The sequence below is a fragment of the Sinocyclocheilus grahami genome, unplaced genomic scaffold, assembly GCF_001515645.1.
Source record: "Sinocyclocheilus grahami isolate Dianchi unplaced genomic scaffold, SAMN03320097.WGS_v1.1 scaffold408.1, whole genome shotgun sequence".
Lineage (NCBI taxonomy): Eukaryota > Metazoa > Chordata > Actinopteri > Cypriniformes > Cyprinidae > Sinocyclocheilus > Sinocyclocheilus grahami.
The window spans coordinates 594,712-610,848 of record NW_015505587.1 but is presented as its reverse complement, the minus strand read 5'-3'; the positions used below and the strand labels follow the sequence as shown (position 1 = coordinate 610,848).

Here is a 16,137-nt window from a genome sequence, read left to right as displayed (position 1 = left end):
CTTCATGCTTCAAACGCTCCACCATCATCCCCATTCCAAAGAAATCCAAAATTACAGGACTAAATGACTACAAGCCTGTGGCTCTAACATCTGTGGTCATGAAGTCATTTAAAAAACTGGTGCTGGCCCACCTGAAGGACATTACTGGACCCTTGCTGGATCTTCTTCAGTTTGCCTACAGAGCAAACAGGTTTGTGGATGATGCAGTCAACATGGGACTGCATTATGTTCTGCAACATCTAGACAGACCAGGGACTTATGTGAGGATCCTGTTCGTGGACTTCAGCTCGGCCTTTAACACTATCATCCCAAACCTCCTCCTGTCCAAACTAACTCAGCTCTCCGTGCCCACCTCCGTCTGTCAGGGGATCAACAGCTTCCTGACAGACAGGCAGCAGCTAGTGAGGCTGGAAAAACTCACATCCAGCACCCGTAAGATCAGCACTGGAGCTCCTCAGATGACCGTGGACTTCAGGAGGAATCCCCCTGCTCTCCCCCCACTCACCATCATGGACAGCACTGTGACTGCAGTGGAGTCATTCAGGTTCCTGTGCACCACTAACTCTCAGGACCTGAAGTGGGACACTCACATAGACTCCATTGTTAAAAAGGCCCAGCAGAGGTTGTACTTATTTCGCCAGCTGAAGAAGTTCAACCTGTCACAGGAACTGCTGAAACAGTTCTACTCCGCCATCATTGAATCTCTCCTCTGCACTTCTATAACTGTCTGGTTCAGCTCAGCTACCAAATCTGACCTCAGAAGACTACAGAGGGTAGTCCGGACTGCTGAGCGAATCATTGGTACAACCCTCCCTTCTCTTCAAGAACTGTATGTTGTCCAGAGTGAGCAAAAGGGCTGGCAAAATCACTCTGGACCCCTCACATCCAGCACACTCCCTTTCTGAACTGTTGCCATCTGGTCGACGCTACAGAGCACTGAGCACCAGAACGGCCAGACACAGGAACAGTGTGGAACACACACTATTTATTCACTCATACACTTATTTATCTAACACACATACTCAGTCTACATTTCAATTTGCACATAATATACCTGTACATACAACTGTCTATTGCTATATACCTGTATATACATGCCATACAATTGTCGATTTGTATATGTTTAATCCTTATTTACTGGTTCTATTTTTTTTATTTATCTAAATTTTTTATTATCTGTGTTTTTTGTTCTGTCACTGTCATTCTGTTACACTGTAGAAGCTTCTTTCACGAAAACAAATTCCTCGTATGTGTAAACATACCTGGCAATAAAGCTCATTCTGATTCTGATTCTGAACAACATCCTTGAACAACATTCCAATCAACCAATCAGAATTGAGGGATAAGTTTTCAAGAAATGTAAGTTTTAGGCTTACAATCAGGGTTAGATGCTTCTACACCCTTGTTATTCACCTATAATTTCCCTCTGATTTTAGAAATAATTATGTGATCCTGGATTGGTCTTCTATCCTTCTCGTCTCACTAACGCTCCAGTGGGCGGGGCCAAAGTCACAATGATGTAGAAGTAGGCGTTGATCCGATTCTACAGAGGCAGGCTTTCGTCGCACTATGACATCATAATGTGACCAAATCTGAAACGAGTTGTTTTCTGATCTTGGTTTCAATAAAAGCAGTTTTTAGACTAACAAGGAAGTTTTGAGCTCTGAAACTCACACAATGTTTTTATAGAACAATGACTGAGAACAATTCGTTTTCTCAATTCATGACCCCTTTAAAAATCTATTTCAAAATGTAAGCATCCATGTATTCCACTCAGAGTATTCCATTTGTTATGCGAGTTGTAATAGTAAAAGCGTTAAAAACCCCAGAGTATTCCAAAATGTCAGCAGGAAACTCATTCACTCACATACCACGAGATGAGAACATATTTTTCTTGGGTCAAGAAAGAGTCAGCATTTGTGATATATTTCCTCCTTCCCTACCACGAAATACTCACTGTGCCTGGATGCTTTTAAATCCCCAATAATCTGCCGTAAGGACACTATCCTGTCACATATTAGACGTGCAATAAACCAATGGAATGCAGGATAAGGTGTTTACATGTCAGGCAAAATCGTGGTAATGGGCAAATATCTAGCTCTGTGGATAGGTTTATGCTTAAATTATGTTCCTTTATCAGCATAAGGTCATAAACAGTTTAACGTATTTACATGACCACGTGTATTTACATCTCACATCTTAAGAACTGTTCAGTGGAGGAGAATATTTACTACTTATTTGCTAAAAAAACTCTTCTGATATATGTTAGCTTTCCTCTTAGATAAGTCATCAAGGCAAAAATGGCAATTATACTCACTGTAGTTCTGGTTACATTATCATGTATTTCTCCGGTTCTGAACATTGCTGGGAACTGTGCATGTGCAAGTTTTGTTCAGAATACATGTAATCCACATGTAAATGAATATGTGAATCGGACTGCAACGTTTAAGATACATATATTTAGAAACAGTACTTTCAGAATCTGAAATCGGATTGGATTCAATCCGATTGATGAAAATTAGCGCATGAAATATTGATTTCATGTTGACTTTAAAGCTAGTTATAATGATAATAGCTATAAGAAACAAAGCAGTCTTAAGGTGCAGTCGAAACCAGCTTTTGTGTACCAAAAAAATCTACCAGCTTGAGCTCTTTTTGGATTGCTGTGAGCCTAAAAATGTGGTCATATTGGCGGAATTTCAGTGAAATTTCATTAGGCAAAAAGGTTCATGGTCTACTGTCAATAGTGTAGCGATGTATGATATCACTTTCAAACTAAACAGTGAATCCACGTGACCAACTTCAACCCATTGTGAAATCTGCATAAGGAAACCTTTCACCCTCAAATTAAATGTATGATTGCATGGATTCCTATTGAAATGACTGGATTTCACCCATGAAAATTTGCCCAACAACAGTAAATGACTTGATGGAATCTGACTGAACAGTGGTGACCAAGTTGTCATCTGTCATTTATTGTGTCCCTCATTCATGCTGCCCGTCTTAATGCTATCTGTGTTTCTGTATAGCATAGTAGCTTGTCAATCCCAAATGTCCTCTAGTATAGTACCGAATTATGTTTTAGTTTAAACTCTGGACCAGTAGGTGACGCTGACCTTGTAGCGATCTTCCTCAGAAGCCAGCTGCATTCGCAGGCCCTCATTGGTTTTCTTCTGCTCTCTTAGCTTCACCTCCATCTTTGTGAGCTCATCGGTTATCATGCTGCAGCGCTCTCGTTCCTCCTGCAGAGGAATATGCCAAGTACTTTAGTATATCAAGCACATCCAGTATGTCAGTGAGAGAAAAGAAAACTCACATTAAGCATCTGTTTGCATTTCCTGTATTTGTCATTTTTGTCTGTCTCCTTGCTTGTGCTTTTCAGCTTGCCCTGAATGATGGCATCTAGCACAGCATCTGAAGTACCTGGGCTTCCTGTTAGCAATCCAGAGAACACAACAGCATGTCTATACAATGTCCTAAACACTGAAGTTTATAGTTTACACTGTAGTTTGTGTTGCTTACTATGAACTTACCTGGTGCAGATGCCGCTGGACTGGCAGATAAAGGACCAGCTGCTGGTTCAGACCCTGGACTTCTCTTCACCTGAGACAAAACACAAAGGTTGGCTGAGTCTAAAAACTAACAAACAGCTAAAAACTCAAAACACAAGACTCTGCAGGTGGTATAGCTATATAACTGCAAATTGAGGGTTTACTCACTCCTTGCTGTTCAGTGAGCTTGACCACTTGTTTCTGGAGCTTCTGGCATTCCTTATATTTGTCTTTATAGTGTTCAGCAGCCATCTGCAGCCTGAGCCGTAAATCTTCAACTTCTCTCTGCAGTTCGGCAACAACAAACCCATCGGACTCTTTACACTGCTGAGGGAAAGAGAGATTAGTTCATTTTACTGGTTTGCAGTTAAACGATGACAAATAGAGAACAGTTCAGAAGATTCTTTAGTTACAACATTATAAGTGGTAAACACAGTGTGCAATCTGGGTAATAGACCAGGCTTACTTCAGAACACTATGGGCTTTTGTGACTAAGGCATACTGGATTCAGGTGTTTATTTAAAGTGTAATCATGGCCTGGACAGTTTTCTTTTTTTTTTTTTTTAGAAACATGCTAAGTCATACAGGTGGGCATCTCTTTACCACCTCCTGCTGGGTTGAATTTTTCATCTCTTCCAGCTGCTTTTCCAGGCGGCTATACTCAGCCTGGGCCTCCATCTGTCCCATTTTGAAAGACTCGGCCTCCAGGCGGATACGATATAAGTCAGCCATGGTTTTGTCACGAGTGTTGGAGGAGTCACGCAGCTCAGCTTTTAGCATATTTGCCTGTTGCTGGGTTGCCTGTAACTGCTCCTCTTTCTGCCTGAGCTGCTCCCTAAGAGCCTTACTTTCCCCCTGACAAACACAAAAAATAACACTCATAAGAATACAAACATACACAAATATGCACACATTTCCGTATATCTTCTGCGAATGAAACCAATGGCAAAAAATTCAAGCTTCAACCGTTTACCATACTGATATGGTTTCTGAACATTGGCCTTTTTGCCACTTTTATTGATACATACATACATACAGGAAATTATCAAGAGGGGAAAACGTTATCATGGATCATAGCTCAATGTGTTAACCACTAGCCCACAGCACCGACCATAACATTGTTTTTAACGGAGCAATATTCCAATATAGAGTGCTGTAGGGAGGATGTAATGTTGTGGGCCAACACGTAAGTTAGCATCACCCCTCGACAAAAAGCCACTGAGGATATTTCCATTGGCTTTTGGATTATTGCAGAAAACAAGCTCTATGACCAACAAAAGTTTAAGACTCTTACATATTTTGTTCATGAAGATAATATTCACAAATAAACATAACTTTTCCGACTGTTTAAGCCTAAATACAACTGTCAGAAGTAAAACTAAAGTTAGGCTGTAAACAAACTACTCCATTCAACGCTAATGGCAGCTCTTTCAATCTTTACTTAAAATTGACAAGTTGAAGAGTTGTAAAGTTGTAATAGTTTACAACTAGTCTCTGTAGTCTCGTTTAGCAATTGCCTATTTACAATATACAAGTAAAAGCATTAAAACAGAGTCGGATGTTACTAATGTATTTTATCATAGAATAAAATTTGAAAATATCTTGGGCTCGTGTTAACCACAAACCATATTTCTGACATCTAATCAAAAACCCAATTAAAAAAAGCTATAACAAAAACAAAACATTGACTGGGATGAAGAAATGGGAAGTGGAAAAATGGTAACTCATTTCTGGGTTTTAGGATTAATTCCTGCAGTACTCTATATGAAATGTAGGTTAAGTAGAAGCTTTTGTGTGTGTACCGAAGGTGAACTATTGGCCAGTAGCTGGCGGTGCTGTTTTTCTTTCTCTACCAGGCAGGATTTGACTCTAGTGAGCTCCTCCTTCAGCTGAGCAATGGTGTTCTCCTTATTCACATCCACAGATTTCAGCATCTGCAGCTCAGCACTCAGCTTAGTGTTCTCAAGCTCACGGTTCTTCAGGTGAATCTGTGCCAAACACACACACAGATACTTGATTCAAATAGACTGTTTGAGTTTCTCTTTGCACATCTGCTGTGCAATAACCTGGGCACATGGCACATAAAACTAGCAGTGTAACAAAGCTAGTCCAGATCCTGGACGAGCTCCCAATTATCCACACAATCTCTACAATGAGGTCTATTTCCGCACGGTGAGGAAGTATGCAAGCTAAACCCAATTATAATGCAGCAGTAAGAGAGCAGCAACTCTGCTCTACTCCCACCCTTCTCTTTTTTCTGCCTCAGGCAGCTGCTGTGAAGTGAGGGCCGCCTGTGTTTCCGTGGCTACAGCCCAGCGTTAACGCCCAGTTCCTGTGTCCACCACAAGAAAGTAGGGATAGAGGGTGAGACAAAGTGAGTGATGGGAGAGTGAGAATTACAAAGTGCAAGCCAGAGCAATTAGGAAAAGAAGAATTGAGGGTCTGTATTCCACTTCTCTATAGATAAATACATAAGCTTTTTTTTTCTTTTCAAAACAACAGCTCAAAAATGTCTGTTTGTTGGTTTTAGGTAAATTAAATATATTTTATATTAATATAAGCATTGTATAAAAATACCAAGCAATTATATTTAGGAATGGGCATGTGTCCGTTTTATTCATCAAAAGTCCAAATATTAAACCAAAACATACAGACTAAGGATAAATACGTTTCCACACAAGTATTCAAAACACAATAAAAGCACTTTTTCTTAGCTTTTGTGTAAAGCACAAATTAAACCATTTAATATATTATTATAATTAATTACATGAATTAATGTATTAATTTATTACTAAAATTATAAATTCAACTAAAAAAGTAAATATATAAAATACAAAAATAATTGTAAAAGAATCTGGTTATTCAACACTTGAATGTAGCGGTGTATCACAGACCGGTTACACTTGAGTCAGTGGTTATATCTCATAAATAAAACACACTGCTTTAAATCAAAGAACTTCTTGCGCCCAAGTTGTGAGGTAGTGAGCGAGTGACATTACCTTATAGAGCTCCTTCTCATCTTTCTCATTCTTCAGCTGACACTCAAGAGCCTCTTTCTCCAGGGTTAACTTCTTCACTCGATCCTTCAGGCTGTCAAATCAGAGCCATTATCAATCATTCAGCCACACAAGGACCGTATCTAGAATATGCTAAAGAAACTCTTCGCTCATCAAAGTTCTCAAAGTGAATCTCCTAAAGATATGAATATATCTGATCCTATCTAAAGATATGTAAAACAGTCACATGCTTTGTTACAGGGATGTCAAAAGTCCTGGTACTTTGAGGCAAGACTAAAATGTAAAAACAATGTAAATGTAAAAACAAAAAACTTTTTTCTGCAGTATCACTAGTATCAGTAGTTGCGGCTGAAAACTTTATTGAAAAATACTTGAATGCTGCATGCCATTGTTTTGGACCAATATTATACTGTTTTAGCTGTGGTTATGGAATTGAGAATCACAAAATTTAACTGGAATTGACTATGGAAATGTTGGTATCATGACAACCCTAGTTTGTTAATATAATCAAACAGATTGCTATAGCCTTCTCTGATTGGCTGTTTGTGGCTACATCAATATGGCAGGAAATCACACCCGTCTAGTTCAGTCTCCTTCTGCAGGCCTTTCTGTGTGACTCCGATCAGATCCTCCTCTAACTGCAACAGTCGTGCCGTACTCTCCTCCATTCTCCTCTTCACCTCCTCTCTCTCCTCCTGCAAGCTCTGGGCAGACAGCTGCAACTCCTGTGCACACACGCAAACAGATAAGAGAGCAAATTCCCTCGGTCATAAGCATGTTGTCTTCCCAGCTGCTGCAGACAGGACTGGAGTTATTGCAGAATAGATTGTTGGCTCTTGAGTTATGCTTGAGTGTGGTCTCGGAGAATCTGCAAACATGACTAATGGGAAAGCAGGTCTCCAAATCCCACTCCAGGCTCTTCTGCAGTACCACTTCATGAGCAGAATTTTTTTGGAATTATTTTAGCAGCACATAAAACAACATATAAAAGTGTGGTCATAAAATTAACAGCCAGAAATGGGTGTGTTTGTTTTCATCTTTAAACAGCTTTGCCTCAGAGCTGATACATTTATACTTTATGAAAATTGCCAGTTAAAAGCAACAAATGGCAATGATGTTAATGATTGTCATGTCTATTGTAAATTATTATTATTATATTTTATGTATTTTTTTTTATGTAAAGAGTCTGAAGAGAGACTCTCACTAGGGGATGCTGACAGCCTGTGAACTTAGAATTAGAAGAATTTTTTTTTCACATCATATTTGAGAGGACAAAATAATGTAAATATATAGAAACATCATGTGTTTTACCCATTCAATACAATGTGAAAAATCATTTCTATTTCCAATATATTTCTGAAATGTTATGAGGTCAAATCGGGACAATTAAAAAAATCTGGGGAAAAACTAATAATTTTCCTTTTTTTAACTCGTGACATTTTTTTATCTCCGTCCCATCTCACCTGCACATCTTTCCTGAGCTGAGCACTGCTCTCTCGTTCCTGCTCATATTCTTTCTGTAGTCTGTCCTTCTCATCAATCAGTTCATCCCTCTCTTTCTGAAATAGGTCCAGGTTTTCCAAGAGCTCTTTCTTTTCCTGTTGAATTTGTTCCATCTTTTGCTGGAAAAAGAACCGAAAGTGACAATCCTGGCATGTGAAAACTGTCAAGAAGTCTATAGTTCAACTATAGTTCAAGAAATCTTGAGTTCAGTAGTAACAGAAGAAAAAAAAATCTCCTCACCTCCAGGTAACTGGCCTTGGTGGTGACCACCAGGATATCAGATCCTCCTTCATCCTCCATTGTCAGCAGTTCGTCCTCTGTGGGGCTGCTGGCACGGAACTGGAATGGAGTGCTGGCCCCACGGATCTCTCCCTTATGTGTGACATAGCAAAACTGGTAGAACTCACCATCGTCATTCGGAAGATAGTAACCTGCAAAATACCCCAGAATCAAGCAGAGAGAACAATCCTATCGTTAGAGCAGTTCATGGAATGTAATACACTAAACTCATTTGTCTTTCCCATAGGTTTCCGCCAGTCCATCATTTACATGATAACTTTACTGTTCCACAGCAGCTTTATGACAGACTCATGTCCATTTTATTTAATGGTATATTTTCTTAATTGCCATGAGGAATCCGGACTCATGCCACAGAAACCCTATAATCCCTCACAAAGATTCCAGTATGTGACCTGAACCACTCCAGTAAAACTGGCCCATCAACACTTCAGCCTTCTAATAGGAGGCCTCAGTGTTTCCTATTTTATTGCATCCGTCACTACATATTAAAAGCCCTAAACGCACCTTTGAGGGGCCTTCTCTCTGGCACGACATTCATTGAAGAAATGCTTGCATGAAACCCCTTGGAAACCCCTTATTTTACCTTGGAAAACCACAGATCTGTTGACTGCGGTTCCCTCAGTGTAGTTGTCTGGAAGAGGTGACCACAGGAACGTGTAGTAGTCACGAGCGGTGCTCCAGCCAACCTGTCAGAAACAAGAGAGGTTTTAAAAGGTTAGCATATTTGACTTAAAACTAAAATATTTTTTTACATGTTAAAATACTCTTTCCATGCTTAACATTGGCTCAACCAATGGCGGGCAGACGTGAAACGCCTTTGGTGATGCCACAAAAAAAATTTAGATTCAAGTAAATAGGAGGTCCACGATGACCTTGTCTTTAGGTTTTCGTTACCAAAACACTTCTGTCTACAACTTTGTTGCTTGCTTATAAACAGCCCAAGCTATCGGGGTGATAAGATCACCATTTTTGGAGTAATGAGTAATGTAACATTTCAATAGCGAAACTGTTTCAGTGATTAAGTAGAGAGGAAATCCTGCAAATAAGGTTCTGTGTGTGCATGAGAGTCTCTGTGCATGTGTGTGTGTGTGTGTGTGAGAGAGAGAGAGAGAGAAAAACGGAGAGTGTGTTAATAGTCATTTCAGAAATAAAGTTGTTTGACATTTTTATCCTATCGTTTGTCATATTTATATGCTTGTTTAGTCGTTTAGTATTTTTGTGGCTCTTTTGCTGTGGTAGAATTTAAGCCACTTTTTAACTGAAATAATTTGGCATGAAAATGTAACGCGCTCAAGACTCGCAACACTTCATAGCTGTGTAGTTATTTAAAACTAGCCATATCCTTTGAACATCTGTCGACCAATTAGAATCAAGCATTCAACAGAACTGTGGTTTAAGATAAATCTATACGGTTTTAAACAAAATCTAGAATCTCCAGAAAATATCCAGTTATCTTCCAGTTGGATAAAAACATTATCAAATATACAGTAGATACATTTTTATTTAGTACTTTTATAATAAATCAATATAACCACTATCCATATAAACATTTAACATAACACATATATGTAATTTTACTATATACACTTCTGGTCAAAGTCTTTTATACTGACCAAGGCTGAATTTATTTCATTAAAAAAAAATACAGTAAAAAAGTAATATTGTAAAATATTATTACAATTAAAATAACAGTTTCCTTTTTTCATTTTAAAATATAATTTAAATCAAATAAATGCAGTCTTGGTGAGTGTAAAAAACTTATTTTAAAAGCACTAAAAATCTCCAAACTTTTGATTGGTAGTGTATAAGAAAACTATATAATTAAACTGTAATAAAACATTATATATTATAACAATATATTAAAAAACTTTTATTCACATGCCTCTAAAATCAAAACGCATAAAAAAAAATACAAATAAATAAATAAATACATACATAAATGGTGCAGCTTTTGACAAATCTGAAGCTATAAAGTATGAAGTGTGTGTGTGAATTCTCCCACATACACTAATAGGAAAACTGTAAATGCTTCGTCAGGCTGTCATGATGCAAAATTCCTTTTTTTTTTTTGCTAAAAATTATTTGCAAAAATTCTATTTTTCTCATCTCCATGAGGCCTAGTAGAAAGCCTTTGAGGTGAGAGCATTAAAACATGGACTCGACTGCGTTTTACGGGGGCAAGTGAAACTCAGCCTGCCTGCCACGTGTTTCTCGCCAAAGCCTTGTGAATATGTTCAGTTGAGGGAGCGCGGCTACAACTCAGCCTTAACAGGAAGAAGAAAATAGGTGAAAATTTTATACATACTTCAGAATGGAAACCAAGATGTAATTATATGAATTTTATGTGTTGTTAACTGATGGTTGATGAGGGGGAGTACAGAAAATACATCTATAATTTCAGCCCTCTGTCATAAAACTGTCAAACAAAATCAGACTCACATCGGGCTGACTGTGTTCGTGAACATGCAAACGCGCAAGCCTAGTACCTGCTATCGGCATCTATGTGGGAACTCTATAGTATCCTGGAAGTAACCCACAGATACACACACAGTAAAAAATGCAAACTCACTACACCTCAGTCATGTTAGAAAGTTGTGTGGCTTGTTTGTTCAAACCATACAGCTGTCCTCTGTCCACAATACCATTAGTGTTGCAGAAATCCCCTTACTGTACAAGAAAGTTGCCCGAGGTGCTGGAGCTGTAAAGAGCAGGAAGCCATTAAAGGCATGGCCCATACGGAGTGTCATTACTGGCTGGACCAAACTCCACTCATTAGAGACGTTTGGGGTGAAGCAGGGCGGAAATTAAGCCCCTATGTGTCTCTCATTTAGGTCTGCGGAGGAAACGGTAACCAAAAGGAGAAAATATGGATGAGAACAAAAATGGCATGAGAAACTACACTAGATCCGTCAGGATGAGAGCAGCTCCAGCTGCATTTAAGAATAATGGACAATGCACAAACAAATATAGACTAAAAAATAATAATAATTAGACTGAGGACAGTGATTAATAAGAATGATTAGCCTACTTTAATTTACTGGATAACTATTTTGGCAGGGGGAAAACAGAATAGAAAAACATAAAAATAATCTTTCAGCAAAAAAGTCATTGTTATTAGTAATCACACTTAATATAACTACAAAAACAAATATACTATAAAACATTATATTATATTAATTATTATATTATATTATATTATATTATATTATATTACCACAAGGACAAAGATAAACCTAATGAATAAAGCAAAAAATTAAATTGTATATAAAATGTCCTCAAAGTGTCTTTGGATACTCAACACACACACAAAATGTACAAAAATGTAATGCCATTGCATTATATATAAAACTATGTGCCAATTATATATAATATATAATATAAACAATAAGGCATGTGAAGCAGCACATTTTCATATCACAATAATTGCTGAAACTTTTATCATGTATTTGAAAAATACACTTCAGAGTTGTAATAACAGCATGTTTTATTTTTATTTGTAAGTATCATTTTATTTTTTAAGTTTAATTATTTCAATTATTTACTTTTTAAAAATACTTTTATAAAACATTTAAAAAACGATTATATAAAGAACAATAATAAATGTGTGTTTGTGTGTGTGAGAGAGAGAGAGAGAGTGTGTGTGTGTATATATATATATATATGATCGACGAATGCTACTAATACTTTCTCTTTGATTTGATGTACATGCTGAGATTTCTTCATTATCATTTGCTGTACACACACTAATTTCTCCAACAGTATCATTGTTAACAAACTGTGACATATCTGATGAAGTTATGTTTACATTGATGCCACAGATACTAAAGGTTTCGGCGCTCAAACACACATTTATGATTGTTCTTTATATATTAGTTTTTTATTTTTATTTTATAAAAGCATTTTTTTATTGATTTTTTTTAAGTAAACCGTTGTTTATGGACACCATGTGGTTTAATATTTTCAACCTAATGCAATTACAATCTTAAGTTTGTTTTAAGTGTGCAAACACTTTCTGGAACTACAGCACATAACAAATGAATAAAACTCTACAGAGAACAACAGAGCATCCCAGTGTTTGTGAGAAAGTACCTAATTCCCTGAATCGCAATGACGCACAGACTTGGCCCATGACTCTGTCTGTGCTAACTACATGCAGCATTGGGTACAGCGAGTCTATATATCAGGATGCAGTACAGAGAACAACTACTGCGCTGACAGGATAATTATAAAGCAGTGTTCACCTTCTCTGCAGTGAGTCTGACGGCATGTTCTGACAATCCAACATGACAAAGTGTTTCAACTAGACTCTCTCTGTAACCATTCCAACTTCATAAGAGAGCCACAGGCAGCATGCCTGCTCAAACAAGAAGCAATAGGCAAAAGGCAAATTCAATGATGCTAAGTGCATTTCTCCTTTAGACGTTTTAAAACATCCCTACACATCTAATGACATCTTAAGTCATGACAGACAGTGCTATGGCTCAGATAATGGTGACTAAGAGGGGGAAGTATTTAGAGTTTTCCATTGTTTAAATCACATTTACACTATATTAAGATTTCCTGGTTCCAAGAAATGTACCCAGGCTTTCCTTTCATAAAGTTGGTGTTCAGGTATGATAAGTTAATCTCCTGAACACTAGGTGGCAATAATAGCCTTGCGACTACCTGATGCTCCAGGCAAGTGACTCATGGAACAGGTCTTGCAATTTTCTGGTGTTTGGCGCGGCAGCCTTTTGTCTGTCAACACAGACAGAGCCATGTTGAGATTTATGATCATGTGCCCTTCATTGCCAGAGGTTATTCTGTGGATTTGGGTGCAGACAAATGCACGTCAGTCAGTCAACTCTGTTTGGAGGAACTTGCCTTCCCTTCAGGGTATACGAAGATACTGCGATCTAACTGTATGACAGACTAGATAACGATGTTAATTCCATCATAATTCAGAACATAAACAAAGATTGCAATTGGGCAGTAAGAACAATTATGTAGAACCATTTTACTCAAGGACCAACTGCCATTCCTCTATGTAATGAGGGAGTTTAACTTTGTGAATTACATCTATTTTCTCAGAAGATCTATAATGTGGCCTTAAAGTGAAGTTGGAAATACCAGACTTATGAGTTTCGAGTACATAAATGTCAAAAAAGAAGAATTCTCTTCATTTTCTGTGCCATACTTCAATAATACTACTTATGAATGAGCTTCTAAACAACAAATTAAGATGTAAATTAATCACTAACCTTTCACAGTTTCTTTATGCAAAATAAATGTTTTTTATAAGATACCATGCATAAATAAGTAACGTAATAATCATGATAAAATATTTTTTTATTATTTTTCCTACATAACATATAATAATAACGATTGCCCAACTCAGAAGTAGGAGCTAGTTTCCCTGGTAAACTCAAAGCCTCTTAAAGCGATAGTTGAACCAAAAAATTACAAATCGTCATCATTTAATCACTGTCAAGTTGTTCCAAACCTGTATGAATTTATTTTGTCTGTTGAACACAATAGAAGAATTTTTTAAAGAATGTTGGTAACCAAACAGTTGCTGGTAGTCATTGATTTCCATAGTATGGAAGAAAAAAAATAACATGGCCGAGGACAATAGCTACCGTCAACGGTTTGGATACCAACATTCTTCAAAAAAATCTTCTTTTGTGTTCAGCAGAAGAAAGAAACTACAGGCATACAGGTTTGGAACAAGTAGAGGGAGACTATCCCTTAAACTATCCCTTAAAAGCCAGATATTTTACTATCGATATAAAGTCTTTCCACATGTAAACAAAATAAACATTGTAATTGAATGTCTATTCAGTTATTCTGAATTTAATCAAATTAAATACAAATTGGATACAATTAATTTTACAGCTTGTGAATCAGAATTGAACTGAATCAGGAAATCCATATTAATATACAGCCCTGGGTACCTAGGTACCTGAACACAACATACCACTTTGTTCTCAAGGATATCTTGTTTTTTTTACTACTTGAACAAAACTTTAAAGTCAAGTTTTTTTATGTTGTTTATTTGTCTATGTGGTGTTTTTAATATGCTTTTATACAATACACCTCTCCCGCATTGACATCCACACGCATATGATCGCGGGCGCGATTTGGAATCACAAACTTGGCTGCATTTGAGTCTTCAAGGCATTTTGAGGACACAACATCATCAAGTAAGTAAATTTAATGAATGTTACAGTATCCACTGTAGTTGTCCGCTAGTAAAAATTGTTTTATCAGTCATTATCCATGTACGAACCAGCGCAAACAGATAATGTTACCCTCACAAAGTTAGCCATCAGTCTCCTTGCTTACAGAGAGAGAGCAAGCGCAAATCTTGGCAGCGGCAGGTCGCAGCGCCACTTACAAATGAGGACAATAAAAGCAGTCAAAACTAACAAAAGAGCAACAATATATAAGTGCAAATGACAAGTCTTGGTTAGCCTAACGCAGTACACGTAGCAAGGTGTATATATACAGTGGTGTGAAAAAGTGTTGGCCCCCTTCCTGATTTCTTATTTTTTTGCATGTTTGTCACACTTTAATGTTTCAGATCATCTAACAAATTTAAATATTAGTCAAAGATAACAAGTAAACACAACATGCAGTTTTTAAATGAAGGTTTTTATTATTAAGGGAAAACAAAATCCAAAACTACATGGCCCTGTGTGAAGAAGTGTTTGCCCCCCTGTTAAAACTGTGGTTTATCACACCTGAGTTAACTTTCTGTAGCCACACCCAGGCCTGATTACTGCCACACCTGTTCGCAATCAAGAAATCTCTTAAATAGGACCTGCCTGACAAAGTGAAGTAGACCAAAAGATCCTCAAAAGCTAGACATCATGCTGAGATCCAAAGAAATTCAGAAACAAATGAGAAAGAAAGTAATTGAGATCTATCAGTCTGGAAAAGGTTATAAAGCCATTTCTAAAGCTTTGGGACTCCAGCGGACCACAGTAAGAGCCATTATTCACAAATGGCAAAAACATGGAACAGTGGAGAACCTTCCCAGGAGTGGCCGGCCGACCAAAATTACCCCAAGAGCACAGCGACGACTCATCCAAGAGGTCACAAAAGACCCCACAACAACATCCAAAGAACTGCAGGCCTCACTTGCCTCAGTTAAGGTCAGTGTTCATGACTCCACCATAAGAAAGAGACTGGGCAAAAATGGTCTGCATGGCAGAGTTCCAAGACGAAAACCGTTGCTGAGCAAAACGAAATAAATAAAGGCTCCTCTCAGGTTTGCCAGAAAACATCTTGATGATCCCCCAGACTTTTGGGAAAATACTCTGTGGACTGACGAGACAAAAGTTGAACTTTTTGGAAGGTGTGTGTCCCATTACGTCTGGCGTAAAAGTAACACTGCATTTCAGAAAAAGAACATCATACCAACAGTAAAATATGGTGGTGGTAGTGTGATGGTCTGGGGCTGTTTTGCTGCTTCAGGACCTGGAAGACTTGCTGTGATAAATGGAACCATGAATTCTGCGGTTTACCAAAAAAATCCTGAAGGAGAATGTCCGGCCATCTGTTCGTGACCTCAAGCTGAAGCGAACTTGGGTTCGGAGTTGCATTCAAGCTATTTTAAGGCATGAGAAAATTATTTTCACAAGAAAAAACATTTAAATATGTCATTTTGATGATCAAAGATGAGTTTTAAAGAATAACATTTTTGACTACGGGGGACTTTAAATATCTTTGAAAGATTTAATGGCATGAATCTTACAAACTTAGTCAATCAGAACAGAACTGGT

The 16,137-nt window shown here is 37.7% G+C and overlaps 1 protein-coding gene across 8 annotated transcripts in view; it reads right to left on the bottom strand.

The window, feature by feature from the left end:
- LOC107550830 (tax1-binding protein 1 homolog B) overlaps nucleotides 1-16,137 on the bottom strand; it is a 32,564-nt gene that overhangs the window by 7,637 nt on the left and 8,790 nt on the right. For 3 of the 8 annotated variants that reach the window (XM_016232223.1, XM_016232217.1, XM_016232218.1), the window contains exons 3-13: nucleotides 8,955-9,057; nucleotides 8,312-8,502; nucleotides 8,032-8,190; nucleotides 7,145-7,293; nucleotides 6,551-6,641; nucleotides 5,354-5,539; nucleotides 4,155-4,406; nucleotides 3,720-3,878; nucleotides 3,534-3,603; nucleotides 3,317-3,432; nucleotides 3,117-3,242 (exon numbers count right to left, since the gene is read on the bottom strand). In XM_016232223.1, the coding sequence (XP_016087709.1) occupies nucleotides 3,117-3,242; nucleotides 3,317-3,432; nucleotides 3,534-3,603; nucleotides 3,720-3,878; nucleotides 4,155-4,406; nucleotides 5,354-5,539; nucleotides 6,551-6,641; nucleotides 7,145-7,293; nucleotides 8,032-8,190; nucleotides 8,312-8,502; nucleotides 8,955-9,057 (1,602 nt within the window). The remainder of the gene's footprint in view (nucleotides 1-3,116; nucleotides 3,243-3,316; nucleotides 3,433-3,533; nucleotides 3,604-3,719; nucleotides 3,879-4,154; nucleotides 4,407-5,353; nucleotides 5,540-6,550; nucleotides 6,642-7,144; nucleotides 7,294-8,031; nucleotides 8,191-8,311; nucleotides 8,503-8,954; nucleotides 9,058-16,137) is intronic. The other 5 variants (XM_016232222.1, XM_016232219.1, XM_016232220.1 and 2 more) reach the window with 5 other exon arrangements.